The 26368-nt window shown below is 37.2% G+C and overlaps 1 protein-coding gene and 1 pseudogene across 1 annotated transcript; one reads left to right on the forward strand and one right to left on the reverse strand.

Annotated features, from left to right (window-relative positions):
• Positions 1-11327: 11327 nt before the first annotated feature.
• On the reverse strand, positions 11328-14508 carry LOC112188101 (annotated as a pseudogene).
• Positions 14509-21579: 7071 nt separating this feature from the next.
• On the forward strand, positions 21580-26340 carry LOC112187130 (abscisic acid 8'-hydroxylase 3). Its single transcript, XM_024325788.2, has 9 exons — positions 21580-21929; positions 22397-22721; positions 24201-24350; positions 24723-24974; positions 25116-25202; positions 25409-25487; positions 25691-25797; positions 25907-26025; positions 26116-26340. Exons 1-9 carry the CDS (start codon positions 21679-21681, stop codon positions 26207-26209), a joined length of 1464 nt encoding a protein of 487 aa, XP_024181556.1. The 5' UTR covers positions 21580-21678; the 3' UTR covers positions 26210-26340.
• The last annotated feature ends 28 nt before the right edge of the window (positions 26341-26368 follow it).

Below are 26368 nucleotides of genomic sequence, written 5' to 3' on the forward strand. Positions count from 1 at the left end.
TAATTAAAAGTAGCATGCACAATTTGATAATTAGGAAACATGCCAGTAGAAACCAAAGGTTCAATGATCTCATTCACCAAGTCTAAAAAAGCATAACTAAGCAAAGATTCAGCAGATTTAAATTCAAAAAGAAATGAATCAGAGGGGAGTACCAGCTTATCATGAGGATTGGCCTTGTGATATTAATGTTTGTCCTGCTCAGAATCTGATGAGCTCATTCTGATTCATCTGAATTATGAAACTTTGTTGGAGCCTTGCTTTTTAGTGGTAGGCTTGTTCATCCTGTGGGTCAATGCCCTGATTGGTCAAGTCAATGCCATTTCATTATGGTTAACCTGCTGCTTTCTCAGCTACTATGAATTTAGATCCTGAACTTTCTACCCTGATTCATCCTGGTCTTATGCTAGGGTTTCCTCAATCAAGAACTGCACCTGCTATTGATCCAGAGGCTGACCTGCATGCTGGGTATGTGCCTCCCCCCCCTAAAAGAACCTGACTCTCTAGGTTGGCAAGTGGTCCGATTTCATCAAGCCAACCATACTCCTACTCCTACCCATACATTTGCTACTCCACCGTACCAAACAATATTGCTATCAGAAGAAAAGATATTTCTATACAGTCAAGTTGCTCGAGCTTGTCCTACCCAGGGCATCATTATTAGAGCACCTCAACACCCCCATCCACCTCCCTCTCCCAACCCCCCCCCCCCCCCCCAACTAGTAAAGGTGTAGTGCCAAATCCCCTATCATTCCCTCTAGACCCTGAAGATCCTCTTAACCAATTTCTGAACTTCCAAAGACATCTTAAGACAAATTCAAGCATACATTGAACGAGAGTCATCTAAAGTAGAGGGGTCAATGCGAATGCAGTCACCCCAGTTAGAATAACAGGTCAGCATCTAGATCAATAGCAGGTGCAATTCTTGCTTGAGGAAACACTAGCATAAGACCAAGATGAATTAGGGTAGAACGTTCAAGATCTAAGTTCATAGTAGCTGAGAAAGCAACAGGTTAACCATTGTAGCGATTAACCATAATGAAATGGCGTCGACTTGACCAATCAAGGCATTGACTCACAGGATGAACAGGCCTACCACTAAAAATCAAGGCTCTAACAAATTTTCATAATTCAGATGAATCAGAATGAGTTCATCAGATTCTGGGTCAGGATAAACATTAACATCACAAGGCCAATCTTCTTCCAAAGACATCTCAAGACAAATTCAAGCATACATAGAATGAGAATCATCTAAAATAGAGGGGTCAATGTGAATGCAGTTAACCCAGTTAGAAGCAATAAAGGATAGATCTTGAACATTCCACATATGGATAGGAAGAAGTGGTAACCTAACCCAAAGTATGACTGAAGTTAGCTCCTCATGTGCAGGGTTAAAGTTTGAGCTCCAGCGCAGAAGGGAAAAAATTTGGCCTTGAACAAACCAGGGACGGTTATCCATAACAATTTGCAGATTGTCCTCCTCAGTGAACATAACTCGATACCAGTTGTAGCCAATCGGATCAATCTGATTAGAGGCAACGATCTCTTATCACGAACTTTGATAGCCTTTCACCAAAGATTTGGCCCACGAGACAAATGCGTCGGTACTTGTCTATTAACAACAATAAGTTATGTCGGGGCATCTGGATATCCATGGACCAGAGTCATCAATGGTCACTGTAAAATGACCAAGATGAACAGCATTTGGAATAGGTTGTGGTGGAGCATTAGGTGGATTAGGGTTGCTTGGTCCTTCACCATAAGGGTGGTGGTTGGAAGGGAACACCAGGATATTAGTATATGGGATATTGGGAGAGGAGGAGTTAGGGTTTGGAGGGTTAGATTGAGCCATTGAAATACAAGAAGATGAAGTGTTGATAAGTGGTTGTGATGAACATATCAAGAAGAGAAACACCAGATTTATAGCTACCAAAAGGGTTACCAACTTGGAACACGTTGAATACAACTTCCAATAGAAATTAATGCAAGGCAGGGGAAACTTGGAATATGAAGAGTATTTATTTTGAAGGCTAGCTTGATTAGATTGAAGACTAACGGTTTGATTACAGCACAATAATTAAGGTCAGAGGATTGAAAGCGGGTGCAGTTCTTGATTGAGGAAACCCTAGCATAAGACCAGGATGAATCAGGGTAGAAAGTTCAGGATCTAAATTCATAGTAGCTGAGAAAGCAGCAGGTTAACCATAATGAAATGGCGTCGACTTGACCAATCAGGGCATTGACCCACAGGATGAACAAGCCTATCACTAAAAAGGAAGGCTCCAACAGAGTTTCATAATTCAGATGAATCAGAATGAGCTCATCAGATTCTGGGTCAGGATAAACATTAATATCACAAGGCCAATCCTCTTCCAAAGACATCTCAAGACAAATTCAAGCATATATAGAACGAGAATCATCTAAAGTAGAGGGATCAATGCAAATGCAATTACCCCGGTTAGAAGCAATAAAGGATAGATCTTGAACATTCCACATATGGATAAGAAGAAGTGGCAACCTGACCCAAAGTATAAGGGAAGTTAGCTCCTCATGTGCAGGGATAAAGTTTGGGCTCCAGCACCGAAGGGCAAAAATTTGGCCTTGAACAAACCAAGGGCGGTTATCCATAACAATTTGCAGATTGTCCTCCTCAGTAAACATAACTCGATACTAGTTGTAGCCAATCAGATCAATCTGATTAGAGGCAACGAGCTCTTATCACGAAATTTGATAGCCTTTCACCAAAGATTTAGCCCACGAGACAAATGTGCCAATACTTGTCTATTAACAACACTAAGTTATGCTGGGGCATCCGAATATCCATGGACCAGAGTCATCAATGGTCACTGTAAAACGACCACGACGAACTGCACTTGGAATAGGTTGTGGTTGACCATAAGGTGGATCAGGGTTGCTTGGTCCTTCACCAGAAGGGTGGTGGTTGGAAAGGAACACCAAGATATTAGTATTTGGGATATTGGGAGAGGAGGATTTAGGGTTTAGAGGGTTATATTGAGCCATTGAAATACAAGAAGATGAAGTGTTGATAAGTGGTTGCGATGAACAGATCAAGAAGAGAAACACTAGATTTATAGCTACCAAAAGGATTACCAACTTGGAACACATCGAATACAACTTCCAATAGAAATTAATGCACGGCAACGGAAACTTGGAAAATGAAGAGTGTTTATTTTGAAGGCTAGCTTGATTAGACCGAAGACTAAAGGTTTGATTATAGCACGATAGTTAAGGTTAGAGGATTGAAGGTGGAGCTACCAAATGTCCATAAGCATGGTGAAGTGGAGAGAGCTGAAGCTAAGAGTATCCATGCAGAGAAGAGGAGAGAGATCAGCAAAATTTAGTGAGGGAAGAAAGAAGATTGGAAATAGCAGTGCATTTATAAGAGACCAAAAAGAAGCTACCGTCGATTGTCGAAACTTTGAGTCAAACGCAAAATGTGGGGAAAAGAAAAACCAAATGGGAGTAATGCAATGATGAGTAACCACCCTCCTCAATATAGGGGCCTAGGAAGAAGAAAAAGGCTCACAAGTGGAAATTGGAAAAAGAAACAATGGGAATTTTGTAGATCTGAACATGCTGAAACAAAATCACTTAAAATTTGGATGATCAAGGCCCATTCAATGACCCATGCAATCCAAAGGACACTACCACAAATTTGGCCTATAGATATTATAATTTACCCACTTTTGCAAGAATGGTGGAAGCACCCTACTATTCTTTATTTGTTGACAATAAATAGGTCCATGTCCCATTTATGATTATTTTCCAGTTCTTAATCAATCTTTTCTTCTTAAAAAGTTCTGGGTTCTTTTAACATCCTCTTCTTTAGCTACGAATTTTTTTCGCCATCGGTTTCTTGACAAGTTTGGGTAACCATGTAATTTATTATAAGCGTTCCTCTATTTGGCCTGGGCTTCGTCCTTTATATATTGATATCAGGAATGGTCCCAATGGGTTGTCAGCTCTGGTTCTAAAATTGACTTTTGGCATCATGATTGGTTAGGCGTTCCCATTGTTGAGAGGTTAAATGTTCCACTTGCAGTAGCTAAGACAAGTTATGTTCATTCATTCATAATGGTAGTTGGGTATGTCCAGTGGAGTTACAGGCTGTCTGTGCACCTATTTGGAAGGATGTTGTTGAGTTTACCCTCCCACGCAATGCTAGTTTGGAAGACAGGTTGGTTTGGAAAGCGGCAAAGGATGAGAACTTAACAGTTGCTTTAGCTTTTGAAGCGCACTCATTTTTCTAATGTTTCTTGGGTTTAGTTTGTTTGGCATTCAAGTTTTCACCCTAGGAACTCTATCATCTTATGGAAATTTTTGCATGGACTTTTGCTTACTGATGATGTCTTACAGTGCCGAGGTTCCATCTATCATCGATCTGTTCTCTTTGTCATCTTGGTAATGAGACCTCGCATCATCTCTTTTTTTTATTGCTCTTTTGCTACTGCTATTTGGGGGAATTTATTGGACTTGTTTCAGGTGACTACTCTTTTCGCTGATATCTATTCTTTTTTTTCTTATCCAATTCGCCATGGTTTTGGTTCTCAATTGAGTATTTTATGGTGGGTATGATTGGAGCTAGTTTTTATGCTATTTGGCATGTGAGAAACGCTATTCATTTTCAGGATTCCATGTTGTCGGTGAGGATATTACACCATTCCATTCGACTTCAACTTTTTGAGATTGACTCCCTAAGTAAGGGTACCATGAAGAATTCAGTTGCTGAGCTTTGCATTCTGCGTCAGATTGGTATACTTGGAAGACCCCCTAAAGCTGCAAAAATTATAGAGGTCATGTGGCATGCTCGCTCCTTCTATTTTGCAAGTTAAGGTTAATACTGATAGCGCAGCTAGAGGCGCTCCAGATCTTGCAGGTTTCGGTGGCATTTTTCGTGATCATTTGGGTCGTGTTTGGTTGTTTTGCGGGGGTTCTTGGGGTGGCCTATGCTTTGGAGGCTGAGCTTCAGGCAGTGATTCATGCTATTCCCATTGCATCGCAGAAAGGTTGGCACTCCCTATGGATTGAAAGTGACTCGACTTTGGTTATTCATTTTTTGTCTTCTCTTCAGAGTGATGTACCATAGCGATACTCTACCAATTGGTTCAACTGTCGGGTTATGCTTGCATCTATGTTGGTGAAAGTTTCTCATGTCTATTGCGAAGGTAATAAGGTAGCTAATTTTGGGGCAAATCAGGTGTGTGTTCATTGGTGGGACTCTTGTCCTCCTTGTGCACTTGCGGCATATTCTCGAGATTTGGTAGGCCTTCCTAATTTCAGGTTTGCATAGTAGATGTTGGTTGCTGCTCTTGGGTTGTTCTTTTGGGGGTCCTTATTAGTACTCAATTTTTTCTCTTCTTTAAAGATAGGACGGTTTGCTATCTTTAATGTTGCAAATTTCAGTCTAGTTGTACTTTTTCTTGATATTGGAAGAGGTTTTAGTTTATGTTCCCCTCTTCCATCTTGTATTTTTTTTATTATTCTAATAAAATAAAATAGAGGGACCGGGGGGGGTGGATTCCCCGGCGTAGTGGTCCCCTCTCTATTATGGGGAGGGTAGGCGCCTCGCGCAATGACCGCTAACGAGGGGCTAATATCGTCTAATCCTCTATTTTAATTATAAAAAACAAAATAAAAAAACACGTTTATAATTTTTTATTCTACCTCAGCTTTATCTCCTAAGCTATCTCAGGTTCATCTCTTAATTGTTTATACTCTTTTACTCTGTACCTCAGCCTTATCTCTTAAAGCAACCATAGAGCTTAACTCTCTACTTAGCCTTATCTCTATATTTGTCTCTCTCTGTCAAAAATATTAAGAGCTTTACTGAAGAAGCAGCCAAGAAACCTTAAACCGCCAGCTCCTCCATGTCCGTAACCACCCTAAGTCTCCAAAATCTCTGACTTTGTCTTTGAAAACTCCAACAGATCTTGTGAATTCGTGGCTGAGGAATCCAAGAGGTCCAATGAGATCCAGATTATCACCAAGTCGGCACAGCGAGATTCTCAATGTCGGTGAGAAGAAGATCGAAAAGCTGGGATTGAAGAAAAAACTCATCCAACAAGGTGAAGGAAGAAGAAACTCGATCCATTGCTCTCTCTGCTTGACTTCTATCACCAGACTTCTGACCAACCTTGAAAGATGTGGCCTGTCGTCGTCAAGGAGGAGCTCGTTAGAGAGGTCACGCCCACCGAATAGTCCCTCAAGAACGGCCTTCAAGTCTATTTATTGTTCCCCAAATTACGTGTTTGATTTTGTTAAGTTTTGTGTTTGTGTAATTATTCTTGGATGTGTTGCAAAACAAGGAAGAAGATGATATCATGGTGGAGGATGTGAAGGACGAGGACGACGACGATGATGATTGGATTTGGAAGACTTGATTTTTGGTGGTTTTATGGGTCAAAATTTTGTTCGAAGCCTGGGTAAGTGTTCGAAGCCTTCACAATTTTTGATACCAGTTGCCTGGAAATGAGATTTTGGATTGAGGGTTATCCAAATTTGAACCGATCTTCGAATTTACCAGTGGGTTTGATAAGTTGTTTTCTTATTATACTGGTAATAATTCATGGTGGGCTGCTTGAAAGCTCGAACCTTTGACTTGTTTGACATAGTTATGCTCTCGACTTGTATCTTTACCAATAACTGGGTTTGATCAGTTGATGCAATAAATGACAATTAAATTTAAACTCAAATTGGTAATTATAGTTTAATGCTATAGTGGACTACTGAACCATATCTCTCCACCAATCACAACATTCGTATGTATGTTGATTCATACTCACCAATGCATGAACAATACCCATCAACTGAGGCATCAAAAAAATGATAGTGAGTCCATGGGTATTTGTCACGCGACCTATACCAACCCATACAATAATAGTGATTGGGCCCGTGCCTATTGCCTTTACACACCATTCATTGGTGGTCTTAAGCCCAACACACACCATTAATAATAGTGTCTAAAGCCCAAGTTTGTAGTAGTGGGATGCAGTTGAGCAAATCCTAAGGGGTGAGTCAGTGGAGACATGGGTAGGGTAAAGGGGGCGCATACAAGCGCGTTCTTTTCATAAGGATATACCAAGACAATTATTAGTTCTTCCAATCATGATGGTTGATTAACGTTCATTCAATTTTAGTAAATGTACCCTAAGGTGGTGTTTGTTACGTGGGACTATTATCCCCCACCTTATTTCCTATAATATTCTAGGACTCTTCTAACTTGGGATATGCTATGTTAATACATGATCCATGTTTGGTACTGCTTAGGACTAAAGAGCAGAATAGTCAAAATAGTCATATCCCATGTTTGTTTGTGTATTGGACTAAAAGTTGGTAATTTGTAGAGACATAAACGATTTTATGAGTTTGTGAGAAGAAAAGAAAATTGGAATGAGAAAGCTGAAGACAAATCCTAATCTAAAGACAAATTGGAATGAGAAAGCTGAAGACAAATCCAGAAATTGTATCCCTTACGTGACCAGTTACAGTTACTTGGTCAGTGACATAGTCAGTTACGTGACCAGTTACAGTTATTTGGTCAGTGACATGGTCAGTTACTTGACCATTTACATGACCAGTTACAATTACTTGGTCAGTGACATGGTCAGTTACATGGTCAGTTACGTGACCAGTTACAGTTACTTGGTTAGTGACATGGTTAGTGACATGGTCAGTTATATGGTCAATTACGTGACCAGTTACAGTTACTTGACCCAGAATTGATCAACATCCAAAATCAATGAAAACAAACAACCAAAGAAGAAGATAAAAACACAGACGTTGTTAAAAGGAAGAAAAAACCCAGAATTGATCAACATCCAAAATCAATGAAAACAACCAACCAAAGAAGAAGATAAAAACACAGACATTGTTAAAAGAAAAAAAAACCCAATCTTGAAATTGATCAATTCTTAGCAAATCAAGCTACCCAGACACCAATTGTTACAACCCATAAACAATTGTTAATAGAAAATCAATCCATATTCTTTAATTTAACAAATCACAGTAGATACATGAGAAGAAGAAGCTAGACAGGGTTGAAGGGAAGAGGGAATCAGAATCAAAGCAAAAGGAGCATGACAGAGAAAAGAAAATGAACCTAGAAGTTCAAGGAGGATGATGCGCGATCGAGAGTGGAGAGACGAGGCTGAAGTGCGAAAGAGAAGGAGAGACGAGGTTGAAGCGCGCGAAAGGGAAGGAGAGACTAATGTGTTGTTGAAGCCCGTGCTTCCACAGTCCGATGAGATTTGGGGGTTCTATGTAAGAAGATCGGGAGCTGATGCGGGGACTCTCTAATCTCATTTAATTGAGTCCTCATGTGTGCCAAACGTGGGATGAGTCTTATTTTCTTACATAAGTTACTCCAATCCAGTCCAGTCCCATGTAACAAACATAGTCTAATGGTATTCTATATCTAAATAGAGAAGTTCTATATATACACACACACACCCAATTACTTAATCCACATCCCCTATATCTTTTTGTCATCAAACTTCCATATATACCTCTCCTCATTAATATATAAATAATAATTAAATAAAAATAAATATATACAAAGAAGAATCCACAAAAAATAAAATAAGAAATAAATGCTTTATATATCAAAATATTAATTAAATACTATAACCAAATAGAATATTAATTAAATATTTTCTTACAGGTTAAATTTTCTCCTCGTCTTCATGACACAATCAACTTCTCTTCAAGATCATATGTGAACATTAATAACATATGAAATAATTGTCATCCACATGACGAATTAGCAAGCAACCAAATTGGTTGAAACATATTGAAAAAGGTTATAAAACCATCAAATATATCTTGGATACATGAATGGGTGTGTCTAATTAGACCTCCCAATTTGCTATTTGGACCTCCTTTAATTTTTGTAAAAATTTAATCATTATTTTACCCCTCTTATAGAAAATACAAGATTTTGGCCTCATATATATATATAAAAAAAATTACAAATGAATATTGCAGCCGTGTCCAATCCCAACAGAGAAGTTCCAATGAGATATGTTTACATTATTTATTTGCATAACCAATATGTTTTCTCCGTCGTCTTTCTCTATCAAACTTAAGGAATTATGAATTAACTTATATTTAATCTTTCATTCAGCAACTATAACAAAGGCAATCCAATGGGTTAATAAATCTGATGAGCACCAGAGCCAGCGAAAGTCAATATTCTACAATCCTTTATTAAAGAAATATAATTTCTATTCTCATTATCAACATGCAATCTTTGTTCTGCAACCAAAAAAATAACTCAAACCAATTCCTGCTTATATTTGTTTCTGGGCATGAGTCACCGACCAAATCGCAGAAGCTTTGCAGTGAACCTTGGTACCCAGCACCCAACTCGAGCTGAAGATATAAATCGATGGAATATGAGGTTGATAAAATGGAATTCAAATATATAAAATACAAATAATGGTAAATTAGGAAATTTAATGGACAAAAATAACGGAGGTATAAAAAGTAAATTATGAGGTTTGAATAGAACCACCCTACATGAATACATCATCATCAATCACTTCGTTTACAAAACAACCATGGCTCATTCTTTATCAATTTTAATATTGACCGTGACTATATGGATCATGAAGATCTTGACATATATTGAAACTTTTTAAATCTCAGAGGCATCCAGTTTTTCAACTTGAAGAACAACAAAGGTAAAAAAGTTAAGTTGGTGCGATACTGAAACCTAAAACTAGGTTTCGCAAGCAGTGCGGCGGCGCTTCTTGGCTCCAATCTGCAACAGGGCGCTCCGGCGTTGGAAGCGGTAAGAGGATAAGGGCTTCATCTCCTTCGTGAGTTCGGAGGCTGGTCTGGTCAGAGAAAAGAGGTGAAGTACAGACCTTGTGGTGGTTTTGCAATAGTGATCGGCGTTTGCTTTGGTGGAATCGGGTTTGACGAGGAGGAGATTGGCGTCACTGCTTCAGGACTAGAGGAGGAGCGAGGTCGGAGAATTCCTGCTAGTGATCGCCGGTTGAGGCCTCGGGTTCGTGCTTACAGAACCAGTCTAGTGCAACAAGTGCAGTCGCTAGCAGCTTTGGTGGGCGGCGCGATGGTTACCATGGTTTCTTGCCTAGGGTGACCGCCAAACTGATTAGGCGGTGGTGGGCGGTTCTCGGAAGGGCCAGATTCGGCGGCTGGGTGTGAGGAGCGTATGGTGTGGGCAGTGGGTCGTGGGCCTCTGCCTTCCTGGGCTGCAGAGATGCAATCTAGAGAATTGGGCCTAGGTTAGGCCAATTCCCCTATTTTTCTCACACTTGGGTCAGGTTTGGGCTTTTTGGGGGTGGTCTGCCCTGTTCTTTGTCCTACATCTGCTCCTAGAATGTTGCTGTGGGTGTGTTGAATGTTGCGACGTACACCAAAGGGTCTTAGGCGTCAAGATGTTCAGGACATTGGTTCTACTTTAGGGCAGTGTAGGATTAGGGAGTTTTTAATTTCTGCAATTTCTCTTTCAGCAGTTCCTTTAGGATTTTAGTTTTGAAGTATGGATTTCTTTTGGATTTAGTACCCTTCGTGAGCTTGTATTGTAATATGAGGGGTGCTTGTACCCTTCATGCTTGACCGAGTGATGTCGTCATAATTTCGATCAATGGATTAGTTTTCCGTTGCCCTAAAAAAAAAAAGGTAAAAAAGTTAAGTTATTCAATTCTAGTGATATACCAATTTCATTGATGTGAGAAAGAAGAAATCATATTGATATGTATTGGAATTAATTAGCAATAAAATCCACAATAAATCAAAAGATTATAGTAAAAGAATGTATTAAATAAAAATTGAAGGTACATAGCCGACCTAATTTTTTTTTTTTTTAAAGTTTCTCTCATTTATTTATTTTATGAGAAGGGATATAGGTGAAAATTTGATTAAAAAATGAGAAAATAAAAATAAAAGGGGTGTGCATTAAGTAATTGAGATGGTGTATTAAAATTTTCTCGTAAAAGAAGGGTTAAGGTACATTGTTCAAAAACAAAAACAAAAAACAAAAGGGTTAAGGTACAAAGGCTGTTGGTCAAGGTTGTAGTTGGAGGATCATATACTTGTTGATATTGTGGATTAAACATTGTGTTAGAGAGTGGACCACCCGGGACAATATGTGTTAGTGGATTAAACCTGTAGTTGGACGTACCCGACATACAAGGGTGGTCCGACCAGGTGCGATGTGTCATTCTTCCATTCCATGGGGAGACAAGGGAGAAAAAATATACGAGGGTTGTGTAGTTTACACTTGCCTTTAGGTTGGTTCTTTGTATTTATATGGTTATTTACCAAAATTTATCCTCTTCATATAGCCGCTGAAATTCAACTTTTTGAGATATTTTTTTAATTGAAATTTGAATCACTATATTTAATCATCTAATGAGTTTTTTTATCATGATTTTCTCTGAGTCTTTGATTCCCTCCATCATCATCAATTGTCTACTTGTTACTTTTCTCATCACCATCAGGTTTCTCATCATTCTTAGTCTCGGCTTCTTTAGCAGCGGTTTCCTTTTCCTCGGCTTCTAGCTCTTCTTGCTTCCTCTTCACCTCGGCTTCCTCATTTTCCTTCTTCTTCACTTTGAGAAATTCAATCAGGCCTTGTAGTGCATTGTCCGGTTCATCACCCTGTATCAGTTGCTCAGCTACTTCTGCAGGCGTTACTTCAGTGATTTCAATTTGTTTCTCAATTGCCTCAAACAGTGTGTGGTCGTTGATTCTGAGGTAATTAGCTGCAAGAAGCCTAAATCCAGTTGGAGTGCAGTAGGACATGTTAACATGAACGTCCATGCGACCAGGGCGCAAGAGTGCAGGGTCGAGCTTTTCTTTGTGATTAGTTGTGAAGATTATGATCCTTTCATCGCCACAACTCGACCACAGCCCATCAATGAAATTAAGCAATCCAGATAGTGTCACCTGTGCCATAATAAAATGAAAAAACGTGAGTTAACTTTGCTTGCATCATGGAGAAAATGTAAACTAATATGGTTGGTCTAATGCAGAAGTTACAAATGGGGTCTTCCTAAATTGATATATCAAATGAACCATAGAAAAAAGAAGAAGATAGCGGTAGGGATTTCCATAGGCATTGGACAAAGCCTTTCTAAGATTCATTTCATATTTTAACCTCAAAAATGGGTAAACAGACCTTGACCAGAAAGATGGGTAAAAAGAGTAAAAGACCCATATATGCTCTAAAGGGTTAAAATGCTCACAATGGGACCTTACATAAACAGGGAAGAGTTTTGCTAATGTGATTGGCAATGTGAACAGATAAAATGGGTAAAAGTAGTCCATGTGACATTATTATTATTCAGTTTGTTGTGTTATAAACAAAAAAAAAAAAGTTTGGTCATTACAAAGTAGGTACATCTGAATCACCATGGAGATAATAACAAGAAAAGGGTACTCAATGTACTAGAAGTTCATTGGCTTTTTATGCATTGAAAGGAACTTTCCCTGAAGCTGACTCAAAAACAGTCTTTTTTCTGTACAGATTTTTCTAATAGCCCAATCATATACAATGTGCATGACAAAACAGGCCTAAAATTTCCACAAGCTTAATGGTGATTTCAAGTTATTCTAAAGGTGCCTGAAACTCTGAATTTTCTGGTTTCTTTTTGGGTGCCCTTCCAATACAGCGTCACTTTCACCATTAAGAGCCTGGTAAAGTCTCGAATTCAACCAGATCCAAAAGTAAAATACATATTGTGTAATAATTTCATTAAAAGTTAAAACACAGTGAAATATAGTTGTTCCTTGTTCACTTTCGCAATGAGTAAGGTGTCCAAGTTCAAACGTATCAAGCGGAATAATCCAATGAGGCAGAAGAAAACAGAGACAAGGAAAATTAGAAGCTGACCTGCTTATCTTGGGATCCATTTGCGACATTTGACTCGGCCATTCGATCTTGAAATTCAATGGTGCAATCAATATCTTCCACAACCAGTATTGACCTATTCGCCATTGAAATGAGCAGCCTCCTAAGCTCAGTGTTGCACCTCAGTTCCGTGAGCTCCAAGTCATAGATGTCAAAGTTCAAGTAATTCGCCATTGCAGCAATCAAGCTCGATTTTCCGGTTCCCGGAGGACCGTACAACAAGTACCCTCGCTTCCATGCCTTCCCTACTTTCCTATGCACCCAAAATCAATACAAATTATACAATGTAATGCAATTGAAAATTTTTGATAATGTTATTGATCAGGTTCCAAACCATACCTATAGTACTACTCCCTCCTCTTGATGAACCTGTCAAGATCTCGAAGAATGAAATTCTTGATCTCCGAGTCCAGAGCTAAGGTCTCAAAGGTTGCAGGGTGATCGAGATTCGTCGGAGTCCAAGCATCCGCCAAATTGCAGTAGAGATTGTTATGATCCATGGTGAAGATTTTGATTGTCTTCTTTTCTTGCTTCATGGATTTGGCCTCTTTCAAAATGGGGTGGAGGTAAGAGTTCAGAACCAAGTCCAAGTACTTCTTGTGGAACCTGAGCTCAAAGCACCTTACTTGTGACCTCAGAGACGAATTCAGGTCACGAGGGTTGTAGAAGTTGTTGCTTTCAACCTGCCTGAAAACGCAAAAAGATTCAAACTTTGAGCAAAAATTACCAAAAGAAAACGTCAGAAAGCCAACCTATTAGTTATATTCCCTAACTGGAAAAATGGGTTCACAAAATCTACCGAAAGTTCCAAGCTTTGAATAGAATGTACTGACAGAAAAACCTCCAAAGCTGTGATATATTTAAATTGGACAAAAGAAAGCACCGAAAAGCTAATTATCAATGTCAAAATTGAAGAAATGGGGGCCATAAAATTTTCAAAAAGACTCTTTAGCTTTGTATAAATGTGCCAAAAGAAAAGTAGAGAACATCAGAAAGCATATTACACGTCCAAATTAGACAGATGGGTTCTCAGAATCGACAAGAAGTTTCTAAATTTCAGGAAAGAAAACATAAAAAAAAAAAACTCTTCAATGTCCAAATGGGTTCATACCTGCAGACCAAGACCCAGTTGAACTTGACCCCTTTGAAGAAGTCCACAATCTCTTCATTGCTCTCCATAGTGAGAGTGAAGCTCTTCTCCTTCTCGGGCTTGCTGACTTTGAGTCTGTGCGTCGACGGAGAGACTCTGGAACCCAAGTAGATCTCTGCAGACTCGTAAATCTGGTTGCCGACGAGACCATCGAACTCGTCGATGACCATGGTGAGTTGGTTAGAGAAGCGAGTGAAGAAGCTTCTGATGCCGGAGAAGAAGTAGTCTTGGACCTCATGGGGGAGGAAGTCTTGGGCTATGGACCTTGCTAACATTGCCGTGGCCGCCACGGAAGCGACGGCGGAGAGGACGGTCTTGGCCGTGGCTAGGTTGGCTTCAGCTGAAGAAGAAGAAGAGGAGGCCATTTTTGAGGAGTTTGGAATTGGGTTTTGTGCAAGTTATGGTTTAGAAGAAATGGTGTAGTATTTGTAGGGCAAATGTGAGTTTGAGTTGATTTTTATGATGAGAAATGTGTTGAATTTTACTTTTAAAATGTGAAGGAACCATCGAAGCTTGTTTCCTATAGGAGTAAGAGTGGGTTTGGTTTGACTCTAAGAAACTTGGGAATCACGCAAGGAAGTGCAGGCTGAGAACGTGTGACTGATACAAGTACTATAGACAGTGGAGACTGAGACCTGCGGGAAGACGAAGACCAACCTTGGGTCATGCAGCTACAATTGCGTGTAATCAGTGTACACACTCGAATAGTTTAAGAGAAACTGCAACCATTCAATTTTAGTAAGGGCAATAATATAGGGCCTCAGTGAGGTCTAAGATTTGTGGCCTCAATCTTAGGTGTCAAGTCATATCATCTATACACCTCACTAATTTATCAAATCATGTCATGTCATTCTTGAATAAAAAGACTATCTTATCCTTTCAAAATCTAATGGCTCTAAATTATTTTAGCTTTCTTTTAGAAAAGATACATTATTTTATTCTTTTTCTTTTTCTTTTTTTATTATATATATATAACTCGTCTAAAAAAAATTATATTTATATATTTTTGTGAATATATATATATATATATATTTATCTATAATTCGTCAAATATATATATATATATATATGTTGTTGAATATATAACAGCTCTAAATTATTTTGACTTTCTTCTAAAAAAAATATTGTTTGGTTTTTTTTCCTTTCTTTCTTTTTCATTATTTTGGATTTTATTTCATTATACATATTCAAAAAAAAGTATGGGTGTATATATATAATTCATTAAAAACAAAGTTATATATATATATATATAATTCGTCCAAAAAATTTATATATTTTCGATGGAGAATGAATGTGGTGTGTGTGTATATATATATATTAATATCGTAATTATAATCCATGAAATCTGGTAAATTAAAGTAATATTTAAATCTTTTAATAAATAAAATTAATGGAAGATTAGTTACCTTACATTAACAAGTTAATTTGAAAAGTCAAAAATTAAATTGGATTCACAAAAATGGAAAGAAAATGTATTTAAATCATAATTTTAACTCATAAAATCTGGTGATTGAAAACCTAGATATCTAAATTGATTGGGAAGTTGATATCTGAAAAGAAATTGCTTAATATGGAATACAATATATTGAACATGAGGAAATTAATTTTTTAAAGTATACTTGTTTTGTTGATCCCAAATTTTTCAATAGACAATAATGATTTTTAAATGTGAATGATAGCTTCTATTTTAGTGTAAATATGTCATTAGAAAAAAGTTCCCAGTGAACTCTATTTGTTCATTATTAGCTACTTAGTACTTTTTTGTTCGTATAAGACATGTTAGTACTTAGCTGACTTTCAATTTCAATGTGAATGATATATGGCTTCAATTTTAGTGTGAATATGTTATTAGGGAAAGATTCCCCGTTGAACTTTACTATTGGCTACTTAGTACTTACTTGTTCGTGCAAGACACACTAGCTTATTTTAAGTTTCAATGGATGATGGCTTCTATTTTAGTGTGAATATGCCATTCGGGAAAGGTCTCTAGTAAACTTTACTGGCTCATTATTAGCTACTTAGTACTTATTGTTCGTGTAAGACATGCTAGCTAACTTTAAATTTCAGTGTGGATGATGACTTCTATTTTAGTGTAATTATGTCATTAGGAAAATGTCCCCAGTGAACTTTACTAGCTCATTGTTGACTACTTAGTACTTATTTGTTACCGTAAGACAATGTGCATGATGACTTCTATTTTAGTGTAATTATGCTATTAGGAAAAGATCCTCAGTAAACTTTACACATCATTGGCTACTTAATACTTACTTGTTCGTGCAAGACATGTTAGCTCTTTCAGTTTCAGTAGATGATAGCTTCTATTTAAGTGTGAACATGCCATTAGGTAAAGGTCTCCAGTGAACTCTACTAGCTCGTCATTGGCTACTTAGTACTTATTTGTTACTGTAAGACATATTAGTTCACTTTAAATTTCAGTGTGGATGATGATTTCTATTTCAGTGTAAATATACCATTAGGGAAAAGTCCCCAGTAAACTTTACTGGCTCATTATTAGCTACTTATTACTTATTTGTTCGTGTAAGACATGTTAGCTGACTTTAATGTTAATGTGGACGATGACTTCTATTTTACATCTTCCTTAATTGCACTTTTTCTTTGATTATTGCTGTGTTATACACCTATTGTTCATTGAATTTCTACATAGTATTAATAACATTATAATTGTTTTTTCATGTAAAAATAAATGAACAGTTGTATTAATGAAGTCTCACTTGACCTTTAAGGAACACTTCCTAATGTTGCGTTTGGATGAGACAATATTAAATTATCGAGAAATTTTGAAATGATGGAATCTAGAATTTTATCAATTCAATTTATTAATGATATTTTCTTACCTCTTCAATTACCAGATTTCATAGGTTTTAATTACAATTTCAATATATTTTCTTTCCATTTTTGTGGATCCAATTTAATTTTTGACTTTTCTAATTAACTTGTTAGTGTAAGGTAAACTAATCTTCCATTAATTTTATTAAATTCATTTATTAAAAGAGTTGAATATTACTTCAATTTACCAAATTTGATGGGTTATAATTAAGATATTAATATGTTTTCTTTCCATTTTTGTGGAATCAATTTTAAATTTGACTTTTTTTTAATCAACTTTTTTTTTAATTTTGTGGGTTAGAATTATGACATTAATATATATATATATATATATATATTTATACACACAAACACATATTTGTATATAATTTTTTTTGACGAATTATATATATAAATATATATATATAACGAAAAAAAGAAAAAGAAAAAAAACTAAAATAATATATTTTATTTTTAGATGAAAACCAAAATAATTTAGAGCCATTGGATTTTGGAAGGATAAGATAGTCTTTTTACTCAAGAATTACATGACATGATTTGGCAAATAGGTGATGTGTATAGATGACATGACATGACATGAGACCTAGGATTGAGGCCACAAATCTTAGGCCTCATTGAGGCCACAAATCATTTTCCTTGTAGTAAATGCACCCTAAAATTGTATTCTACATTTATAGACAAGGGCGAAAGAATATAGGGGCATTGTGTAGTTTACGCTTATCTTAGAGGTTGGTTCCTTATATATATGGTTATTTGCTATTATCGTCTTCCGAAATTGCCAAAATTTAATTTTTTTAAGATTTTTTTTTTAAATTAAATTATGAGTCATTATATATGATCATCTAATTAATGAGTTTTTATAATGATTTTCTTTGAGTTTTTGATTCGCTCCGTCTTGATAAGTGTGTTTTTTTAAACTTGTGCAAGAAAATCTTCACATAGCTCAATATTGTTGTATTATGTATTTTTTTTGTTACATTGGAGGAAAATTGAACTCTTAATCTTGCTTAGTTCTAAACTAATTCCCAAACACCCCGCTCACCCCCCCTGCTGACCGCTTGGGCTACCCCAAGGACTCAAGTATTACGTAGTACTAATATATTTTCTTAAATTTAACAACCGCGAGTAATAACAAGCGTGGAGGCTTTAGGCTATTAAGAGATATGCTAGGTAAAAAAAAACCCTAGGAGAGTTTTCCTCTCAACTTAGTCTTCAACGGCATCCTAACGCCGCCCCCATGGTCAGGCTTCCATGGAGGCCTTTGCCGCCTCCACATCCTCGATTGCTCCAGGCTGTTGATCGGCCCTTTCCTCGTTTCAGGGAAGGGTGGATTGCATGCTGTTTGGATTGGCTCAGCTTCCGGCAGGGATGGTTTCTTGGTTTGAGGAAGAGACCCGAAATCGGGTTGGAGCGGCGTCTCCCTTCTTATAGGGATTGTAAGATTTTCGATGGAGGTACAGGAATGGCAGCAGAGTCTTTGAAGAAGGGAGCCGGAGCCTCGCTTTGGTGGAAGATCATGATGCTGTGGTTGGTGGTATGGGTGCAGATCGACGGCGGCGACGGGATTGGTCAAGCACTGAGTCTGGATGTTGTGTTCTTGAGGGTCCAGATTAGTGTGATGGGGTACTCACAAGATCTATGGAAGATCTGGGTTTGGGACCCAGGAATTAACGATTTGCCCTCTGGTTTTGCCTGATTTTGGTGGTGTTCCGCCACCGAGAGAGTAGTCTTCGGTCATATTCAAAGGCAAGGAGGAGAGGATCGAGCTTGGGTCGTTTGGGCCTTAGTTCGAATATGGTGTCAACAAACCATATTTCGTGACCTGCTGGATCTTACATTTGTGGGAGGCTTTTTGCAATCTACTAGTATTTTCGTACACCAATTGAGGTCTCTAGGCGAACTTACTTGTTGTTCAGTTGCTTTGAATCATGTATATTTCACTAGGTTGCGATTTTCTCTTGTTTGTCGCTTGTTTAATTGTGCGCATTTGTTTACAATGAGGGTCACCTGTCATTTGTTTGGCGGCTTATGCCATCTAGAACTGTTGGCATGAGACAACATGTGATGTAAGTGCCTTCTGGTCATGGATAAGTAATGAAGTTATTTATTTCTAAAAAAAAAAAAGTGTGGAGGCTTTGGCAATAATCATTCACTTATTATGTATATTGTGTCTTTTGTGACTTTATTTTCATATATTTAGTGTGATTTGAGTGACAAAACCTCAATATGTTCATAATAATAATGAAGTTTAATAGTTTTTTTTTCTTAAACATAGAGTCTAATGTACAATGTTCAAAGTTGATTTAAACAAAGGCAAAATTTAAATAATTAAGTACGCACAAGAATGATAATAAGATGTTCAGTGAATAAAAAATAAAAAAAACCTATACTAATCAGCATGGTAATAACCTTGCGTTATGCGGTTATCCAAAAGAGGAAAGAATCAAGAAAAAGGAGATCATGAGAGAAGATTGGTCAAAAACCACTAATGGATAATTTTTTTTTTTTTTGGAAGAAAATAAATTAGAGACTGAAACCAGGTTTCAGGTTTACAAAAGTCAAATAACAAAGCTTTAGAGGCCTCCATTAGAACCCTATTGGTCCAAGAGCATTACTATTGGCATTACTATGGGACCCCTATTGGGTCAAAATTTCCTTTGCGTGGTTTTGAAATGAAAGTTTCAATGCCAAAAAAAATATAAAAAGTCAAAGTCTTCTCAAGTCAATGGGCCTATAGCATACCTCTTTGGGCTGATGTAAGTTCAGGAATGAGTTTCTTCGAATAATAATATATGGAGGAAGTTTGGAGTCACAGTAAGATGACGGGTATGGCTCTTACTTCTTAGTCTTGCGGTCTTGCCTCGATGAAGAGAGAGTCATCGATATATAGCAATTGAACCGATGAATACGTGTTGAATATTTGACTGGTCAGGGTGGGTACATTTTTGGAGGACAAGGTCGATCATGACATTTTGGAGGCCTGACGCTAACATTTTAATTAAATTTTTTTCCTAAAAGGTAGTGAATGAAAGGTGTTTAATACGAAGAAGAAAAAAAAAACAGAGAAAAGAAAAGACACAATATAAAATGAAGTCATCTTGGCTCAAACCTGGTGGCTAAGGATGCCTGAGAATTAATCTACCGCTGAGATAGAGAGGCGTTATATAAATATATATATACACACACACACACACACACACACACACATATTATATTTAGGGCGAGGCCTCGCACTGAAATTAAAATGCGTTTTTAAAGTTTATGGTCACTTTTCGGTGGCATATACGCATCTCGACCGTTCAGTTTTTAGGTACTAATATATAGATCATCTCTGCAAAATTTCAGCTAAATTGATAGTCGTGGCATTGATTACTGCCGTAGAGCTAGTACGGTTCAAGTTGGACAGATTCAGTTCGTCCATTGGTTTAAGCGAGTTTAGATACCTTAAAGATCATCAATTTGGCTGAAATTTTGCAGAGATGGTCTATATATTAGTACATAAAAACTGAACGGTCGAGATGTGGATATGAGACCGAAAAGTGACCCTAAACTCTAATCTCACACTTTAATTTCAGAGCGAGGTCTCACTCTGGATAGGATCTGTGTGTGTGTGTGTGTCTATATATATAAACAAACAAGACCGTCAGAGGCCTGCTAGAATCGGTGGCCTGAGACGGCTGCCTCAAACTGCATCCCTCAAGACCGACTCTGTGACTGACGTTTAATTTTAATGAAACATCGATAAAATTTAACATAAAGATAACTCGACTTCATAAAATAATTAACTAAAATGAAATCCAGTCATAACGACAAAATATAAGAGATTTAATTCAAAAATAAGGACTCAATTTTGGTTGAAAAAAAATATAATAAAATAAAACTGAATTTGAGTCACTGGAGATCTGTCTCTTAAGAGTATTAGGCAACACATTTTCCAGCTACTTAATTGGTAATTTGAGCATACCAGAATCTTTCTACTATAATCATGATCGGCCACCCCACTCCAATCTGTCTCTTTTGCTCCCTTTGTACTACAATATCTATCAATATTGAGGCTCGACCTCATTCCATTCCAATCATACAGGGTATCATGGACCACTTTGTTCGGAATTCTTAAGCCATCTGAGGTGGGTTCATTTCTCAATCAAATATATAATCAAACTCCAATTTTTCATTTGTCAAATAATATTTGAATGCTCGTGTAAGATCTCTCTCAATCAAATATATAATCCTCTCAATCAAATATATAATCCAACTCCAACTTTTCATTTGTCAAATAGTATTTGAATGCCCCCGTGTAAGATCTTAATCATAGTCAGGTTCTCAGTATCTCAGTATTCAATTATTGCATAATGGGGGCAGCATTACAATCCACTATATATCCGGTTACCATCCATGTGCAATCTGCATTTAGACTTTCCGACAGAAAATATGATTCTCTGCTTAGAATTTCTGTGTTGCTAAAACGACCTTGTTTCACAGCGTTTCAGGTATAAAATTCAGTACTTAAATGAGGATCTACATTTTCAATAAAAGTATACAGTACACACATAAATACAGTGCGGGTGCTACACCTTTACACTTGTCTTTTAGAGATAGGAATGAGGAATCCATCCAAATATGTCTCTGTTAATCTTTCCTCAGGTGCTCCGCATTTAAGAAAATTATCTGCCAAAGGCATTTTGTCTCATCTGAAACCTCATCTTTACTGTTCTTATATAAAACACACCATTAGAACCTTGGACCTGTCAATCTATTCTTGATCCGTAGAGTGAAGCTAAAGATGTTCATTCCATCAAAAGAAGTTCTCCTATTTCTTGCTCAGAAGCACTATGAGACCTTCATTCTTGCAGTGCTTTCCATTGGAGTAATATTTTTGGTTCCAAAATTTGGTTGGAAAACGGTTGCAATTAGCTACAGAGGTCATATCCGTGGCCGGTTGGGTTTACCCTTTATAGGTGAAACCTTTTCTTTGCTTTCAGCAACTAACAGCACAAAAGGATGCTACGAGTTTGTCAGACTCCGACGACAATGGTTAGTTATTCTACATATATATCCAGCAGAAGTAACATGTTAGGACTCATCAATACACTTTGTGTCTCCAAGTAGTCAGGATTCAAGAACATCAATAAGTGTCGTCTCATCGATCATGATCCTGCTAATTCTATGTTTTTCGATCTGCAACATCATCACCATTAACTTGCCTTTCTTCCCCTAAAAGAAAATTTTAGAAATTTACCAAAAGAAAGACACATATTAGAAATTTATCTAGAGGGTACTCGCCTAAGGTGATATTTAGGCTACACCAGAAGATGAGGTTAAGTTTTTAACCGTATTAGCAAGAAATCCACAAAGATACATGACTTTCTTTCATTTCATAAAAGTCTATGCAAATTGAAACACTTGTGACTTGCAAATAAAGTTAATTTTTCATTTGATACAATGCAGTTATTTGTTTTCATGGTGATAGAACATAGAGTTGATGATTTTGATGAAACTAGGTACGGGAAGTGGTTCAAGACAAGGATTTTCGGAAAGATCCATGTATTTGTGCCAAGCGCAGAGGGTGCAAAAATGATTTTTTCAAATGATTTTGTAAAGTTCAACAAAGGCTATGTGAAATCAATGGCAGATTGTGTTGGAAAGAACAGCTTGCTCTGTGTACCACATGAAAACCACAGAAGGATAAGGCGCCTTCTATCAGATCCTTTCTCCATGAACTCTTTATCTCAATTTGTTCAGAAATTTGATAAAATGCTGTGCCAGAAGTTGAAGAAGCTAGAAGAAGGAGGAAAAAGCTTTGTGGTGCTTGAATTTGGAATGAAGGTAACAACACGAAGCCATTACTTGAGTCTGTTTGGTATAACAACATTGGCATCAATAAAAACCTAACCAAATGTCAGTTTGATATGAACAAACAAGAAAATGTAGTAAAGTGGCACTCAGTAGATTAGACTGAAGATAGCATATACATATATATATATATATATGCAGATTTTATCCAGAGTGGAGTTCTGCTTTGAAATTACGGAGTGAACTTCGAGTTTTTGGTCACTTTTAGGTTGCACATCCACATCTCAACTGTTCAGTTTTTAGGTACTAGTGTATAGATCGTCTCTGCAAATTTTCAGCCAAATTGATGACCGTTAAGACATTTATAACTACCTTAAAGCTAGTACAGTTCAAGTTGGACAGATTCAGTTCGTCGATCGGTTTAAGCGAGTCAGATACCTTAACGATCATCAATTTGGCTGAAAATTTACAGAGATGATCTATACACTAGTACCTAAAAATTGAAAGGTCGAGATATGGATATGCGACCGAAAAGTGACCCAAAACTCGAAGTTCACTCCGTAATTTCAAAGCGGACCTCCGCTCTCAATAGGAACTGTATATATATATATATATATATATATATATATATATATATCCTATCCAGAGCGATGCCTCGAGATTAGGGTTTAGGGTCACTTTTCGGTCGTATTTCCACATCTCAACCGTTCAGTTTTTGGCTACTAATGTATAGATCATCTCTGCAAAATTTCAACCAAATTGATGGTTGTTAGGGCATTGATAACTGTCTTAAAGCTGCTACAATTTAGGTTGGACAGATTCAGTTTGTCCACTAGTTTAAGTGAGTTAGATACCTTAAAGATCATCAATTTGGTTGAAATTTTGCATAGATGATCTATACATTAGTACCTAAAAACTGAACGGTCGACATGTGGATATGAGACCAAAAAGTGATCCTAAACCCTAACCTCGCTCTAGATAAAATCTTTATATATATATATATATATATATATATATATGCTATTTTTGGTCCTTCTAGTGAGGGATTCCTTTTTTTGGTCTTTTCTAGAGATAGGGAATTAAACCAACTTTTCGATCACATTTCGACATCTCAACCGTTCAGTTTTTAGGTCCTAATGTATAGATCATTTCTGCAAATTTTCAGCCAAATCAATGATTTACAATTATAAGTGTGAACGGTTCAAGTTTGACAGATTTGGTTCGTCCATTGATTTAATCTATTTTAATACCTTAACGATCACCGATTTGGTTAAAAATTTACAGAAATGATCTACACATTATGACCTAAAAACTGAACTGTTGAGATGTCAAAATGTGATCGAAAAGTTGTCTAATGCCCTATTCCTATAAAAGACAAAAAAAAGGGATCCCTTAGTGGAAGGGCCTATATATATATATATATATATATATATATATATATATATATATATATATAATGTGTGTGTGTGTAGGCTGACCTCTCTGAAAGTCTGAATGTTATCGGATTTGCAGATGACATTTGATGCAATGTGCAGCATGCTAATGAGTGTCACTGAGGATTCATTGTTACGGAAGATTGAGAAAGATTGCACTACTATTTCAGATGCAATGTTATCCCTTCCAGTCATGATTCCAGGCACCAGATATTACAAAGGCATCAAGGTAATGCAGCCTGCCCAAGATCAAGAAAAGAACAAAAGCTAACAGTGCAATGGTTTGGTGTGTTTGTTAGTCTTGTATAATTTGTCAGCTCGCTAATTAATATCTCTAGTCGTTGGGTTTCAGTAGTTGTCTAACATAGTATCAAACTATCAAAATCTGGTTATTGAAGATTCTGTGCTCGACCAAATCCTCAAGTCTAAAATAGGAATATAAAGATGCATATGTTCCCTCTTCACATGAACAATGGGGAGTGCAGTAAGGAGGGTTATCAGCTGAAGCCTTTGGATTAACAAACCAAAGAAGAAAAAAACATATTCTCAAAGAAATAGTTGGTTTATTTTAAACAGCACACTAACAGAATGGTTGAAGCAGGCACGCGGACGTCTTATGGAAACCTTTAAGGACATGATCGACAGAAGAAGAAGCGGGAAGGAGTCTCCAGAAGACTTCCTACAGTCCACGTTAGACAGAGATTCATACCCTCCCAATGAAAAGCTTCAAGACTCGGAAATTATAGACAACCTATTGACACTGATAATTGCAGGGCAGACAACCACTGCAGCTGCGATAATGTGGAGTGTCAAGTTTCTGGACGAGAACAAAGAAGCCCAAGACAGACTCAGAGTAAGTAACAAAGGGAAAATTGCTGAAGACACCATATTTTCTGACCACATTATCCGATCGACCTGATGCTGCGGTTGTTGATGCTTAGGTATTTTAATCCCCTGTTAATTAACATAACTGCCGCATCATGTGAATGTACAGGAGGAACAGTTGTCAATAGCAAAGTCTAAGCCAGATGGAGCTTCAGTTACACTAGAAGATATCAAAGATATGTCCTACTGTTTGAAGGTTAGCACATCCTATTCTGATTTTCTAAACAGAAAAGACCTTTAGTGGTTCACTGTTTACATTCAATTTAGATTTTGTTTCATATATCTTGCATTTGTATACAGTATGTTACTAATAGTATTTGTATACAGTATGTTGCTAATAGTAATGACATCATGGGAATCATAGTGATGGCATTTCAACATTCCATTTGCTTTGTTTTCCAGGTTATCAAAGAGACACTGAGGATGGCCAATGTCCTTCTCTGGTTTCCTCGCTTTGCACTCAGTGACTGCACTATACAAGGCAAGCTTTCAAGTTGTCTTCAATTCCCTCAGACTTTTAAGGGTTTCAGGAATGTATTAATGTATCATACAATAATTTCTGGATAGTGATAGAATGATAGACTGGCCTTTTTTTAGGCCACGAAATTCAGAATTTTCTGAAAAATCTTGAGGATAGATTCCTTACCGAATTTGTTAGATTAATCTGTGACATTGCAATTGCAGGTTTTGAAATAAAGAAAGGGTGGCATGCGAACATAGATGCAACTTGCATACACTATGATCCAGATTTGTATGCAGACCCTATGCAGTTCAACCCAGATAGATTTGATGTAACCAACTCCTTGCCTTAAAACTTGGACAATGATGATTTAACACTACCATATTTCTAACTGTTAGGCTTAGAGTGAAATGTTACATCTCCTTGCGTTATTTATCCAGGAAATGCAAAAGCCAAATAGCTTTATACCATTTGGTTCAGGACCCAGAACATGCTTAGGAATCAATATGGCAAAGGTGACAATGCTGGTCTTTTTACACCGTTTAAGTAGTGGTTACAGGTGAGTTAAATGATGGCTACTGCTAGCTAGACCTTCATTACTCGTCTTTCATTTTATGATTCCTAAACTCTTTTCACTGTTGGTGTGCAGGTGGACAGTCAATGATCTGGATACTAGCTTAGAAAAGAAGGCACACATTCCTAGACTAAGAAGTGGATGTCCTATTACTTTGAAGGCCTTGTGAGGGGGACGATAAGAATATGTTTATGAGAAAATTTCAAGCACAAGCTGGTATGCTTGAAAGGCTAATAATGGTTAGGTAAGAATTTTCTGATTGAATAGAGGTTAACCTGTCGAAGAAAGAGATTGCTCGTTAATAATCAGTGTCCAGTGGCTCTTATGA

Source organism: Rosa chinensis, chromosome 2 (genome assembly GCF_002994745.2).
Source record: "Rosa chinensis cultivar Old Blush chromosome 2, RchiOBHm-V2, whole genome shotgun sequence".
Taxonomy (NCBI): domain Eukaryota; kingdom Viridiplantae; phylum Streptophyta; class Magnoliopsida; order Rosales; family Rosaceae; genus Rosa; species Rosa chinensis.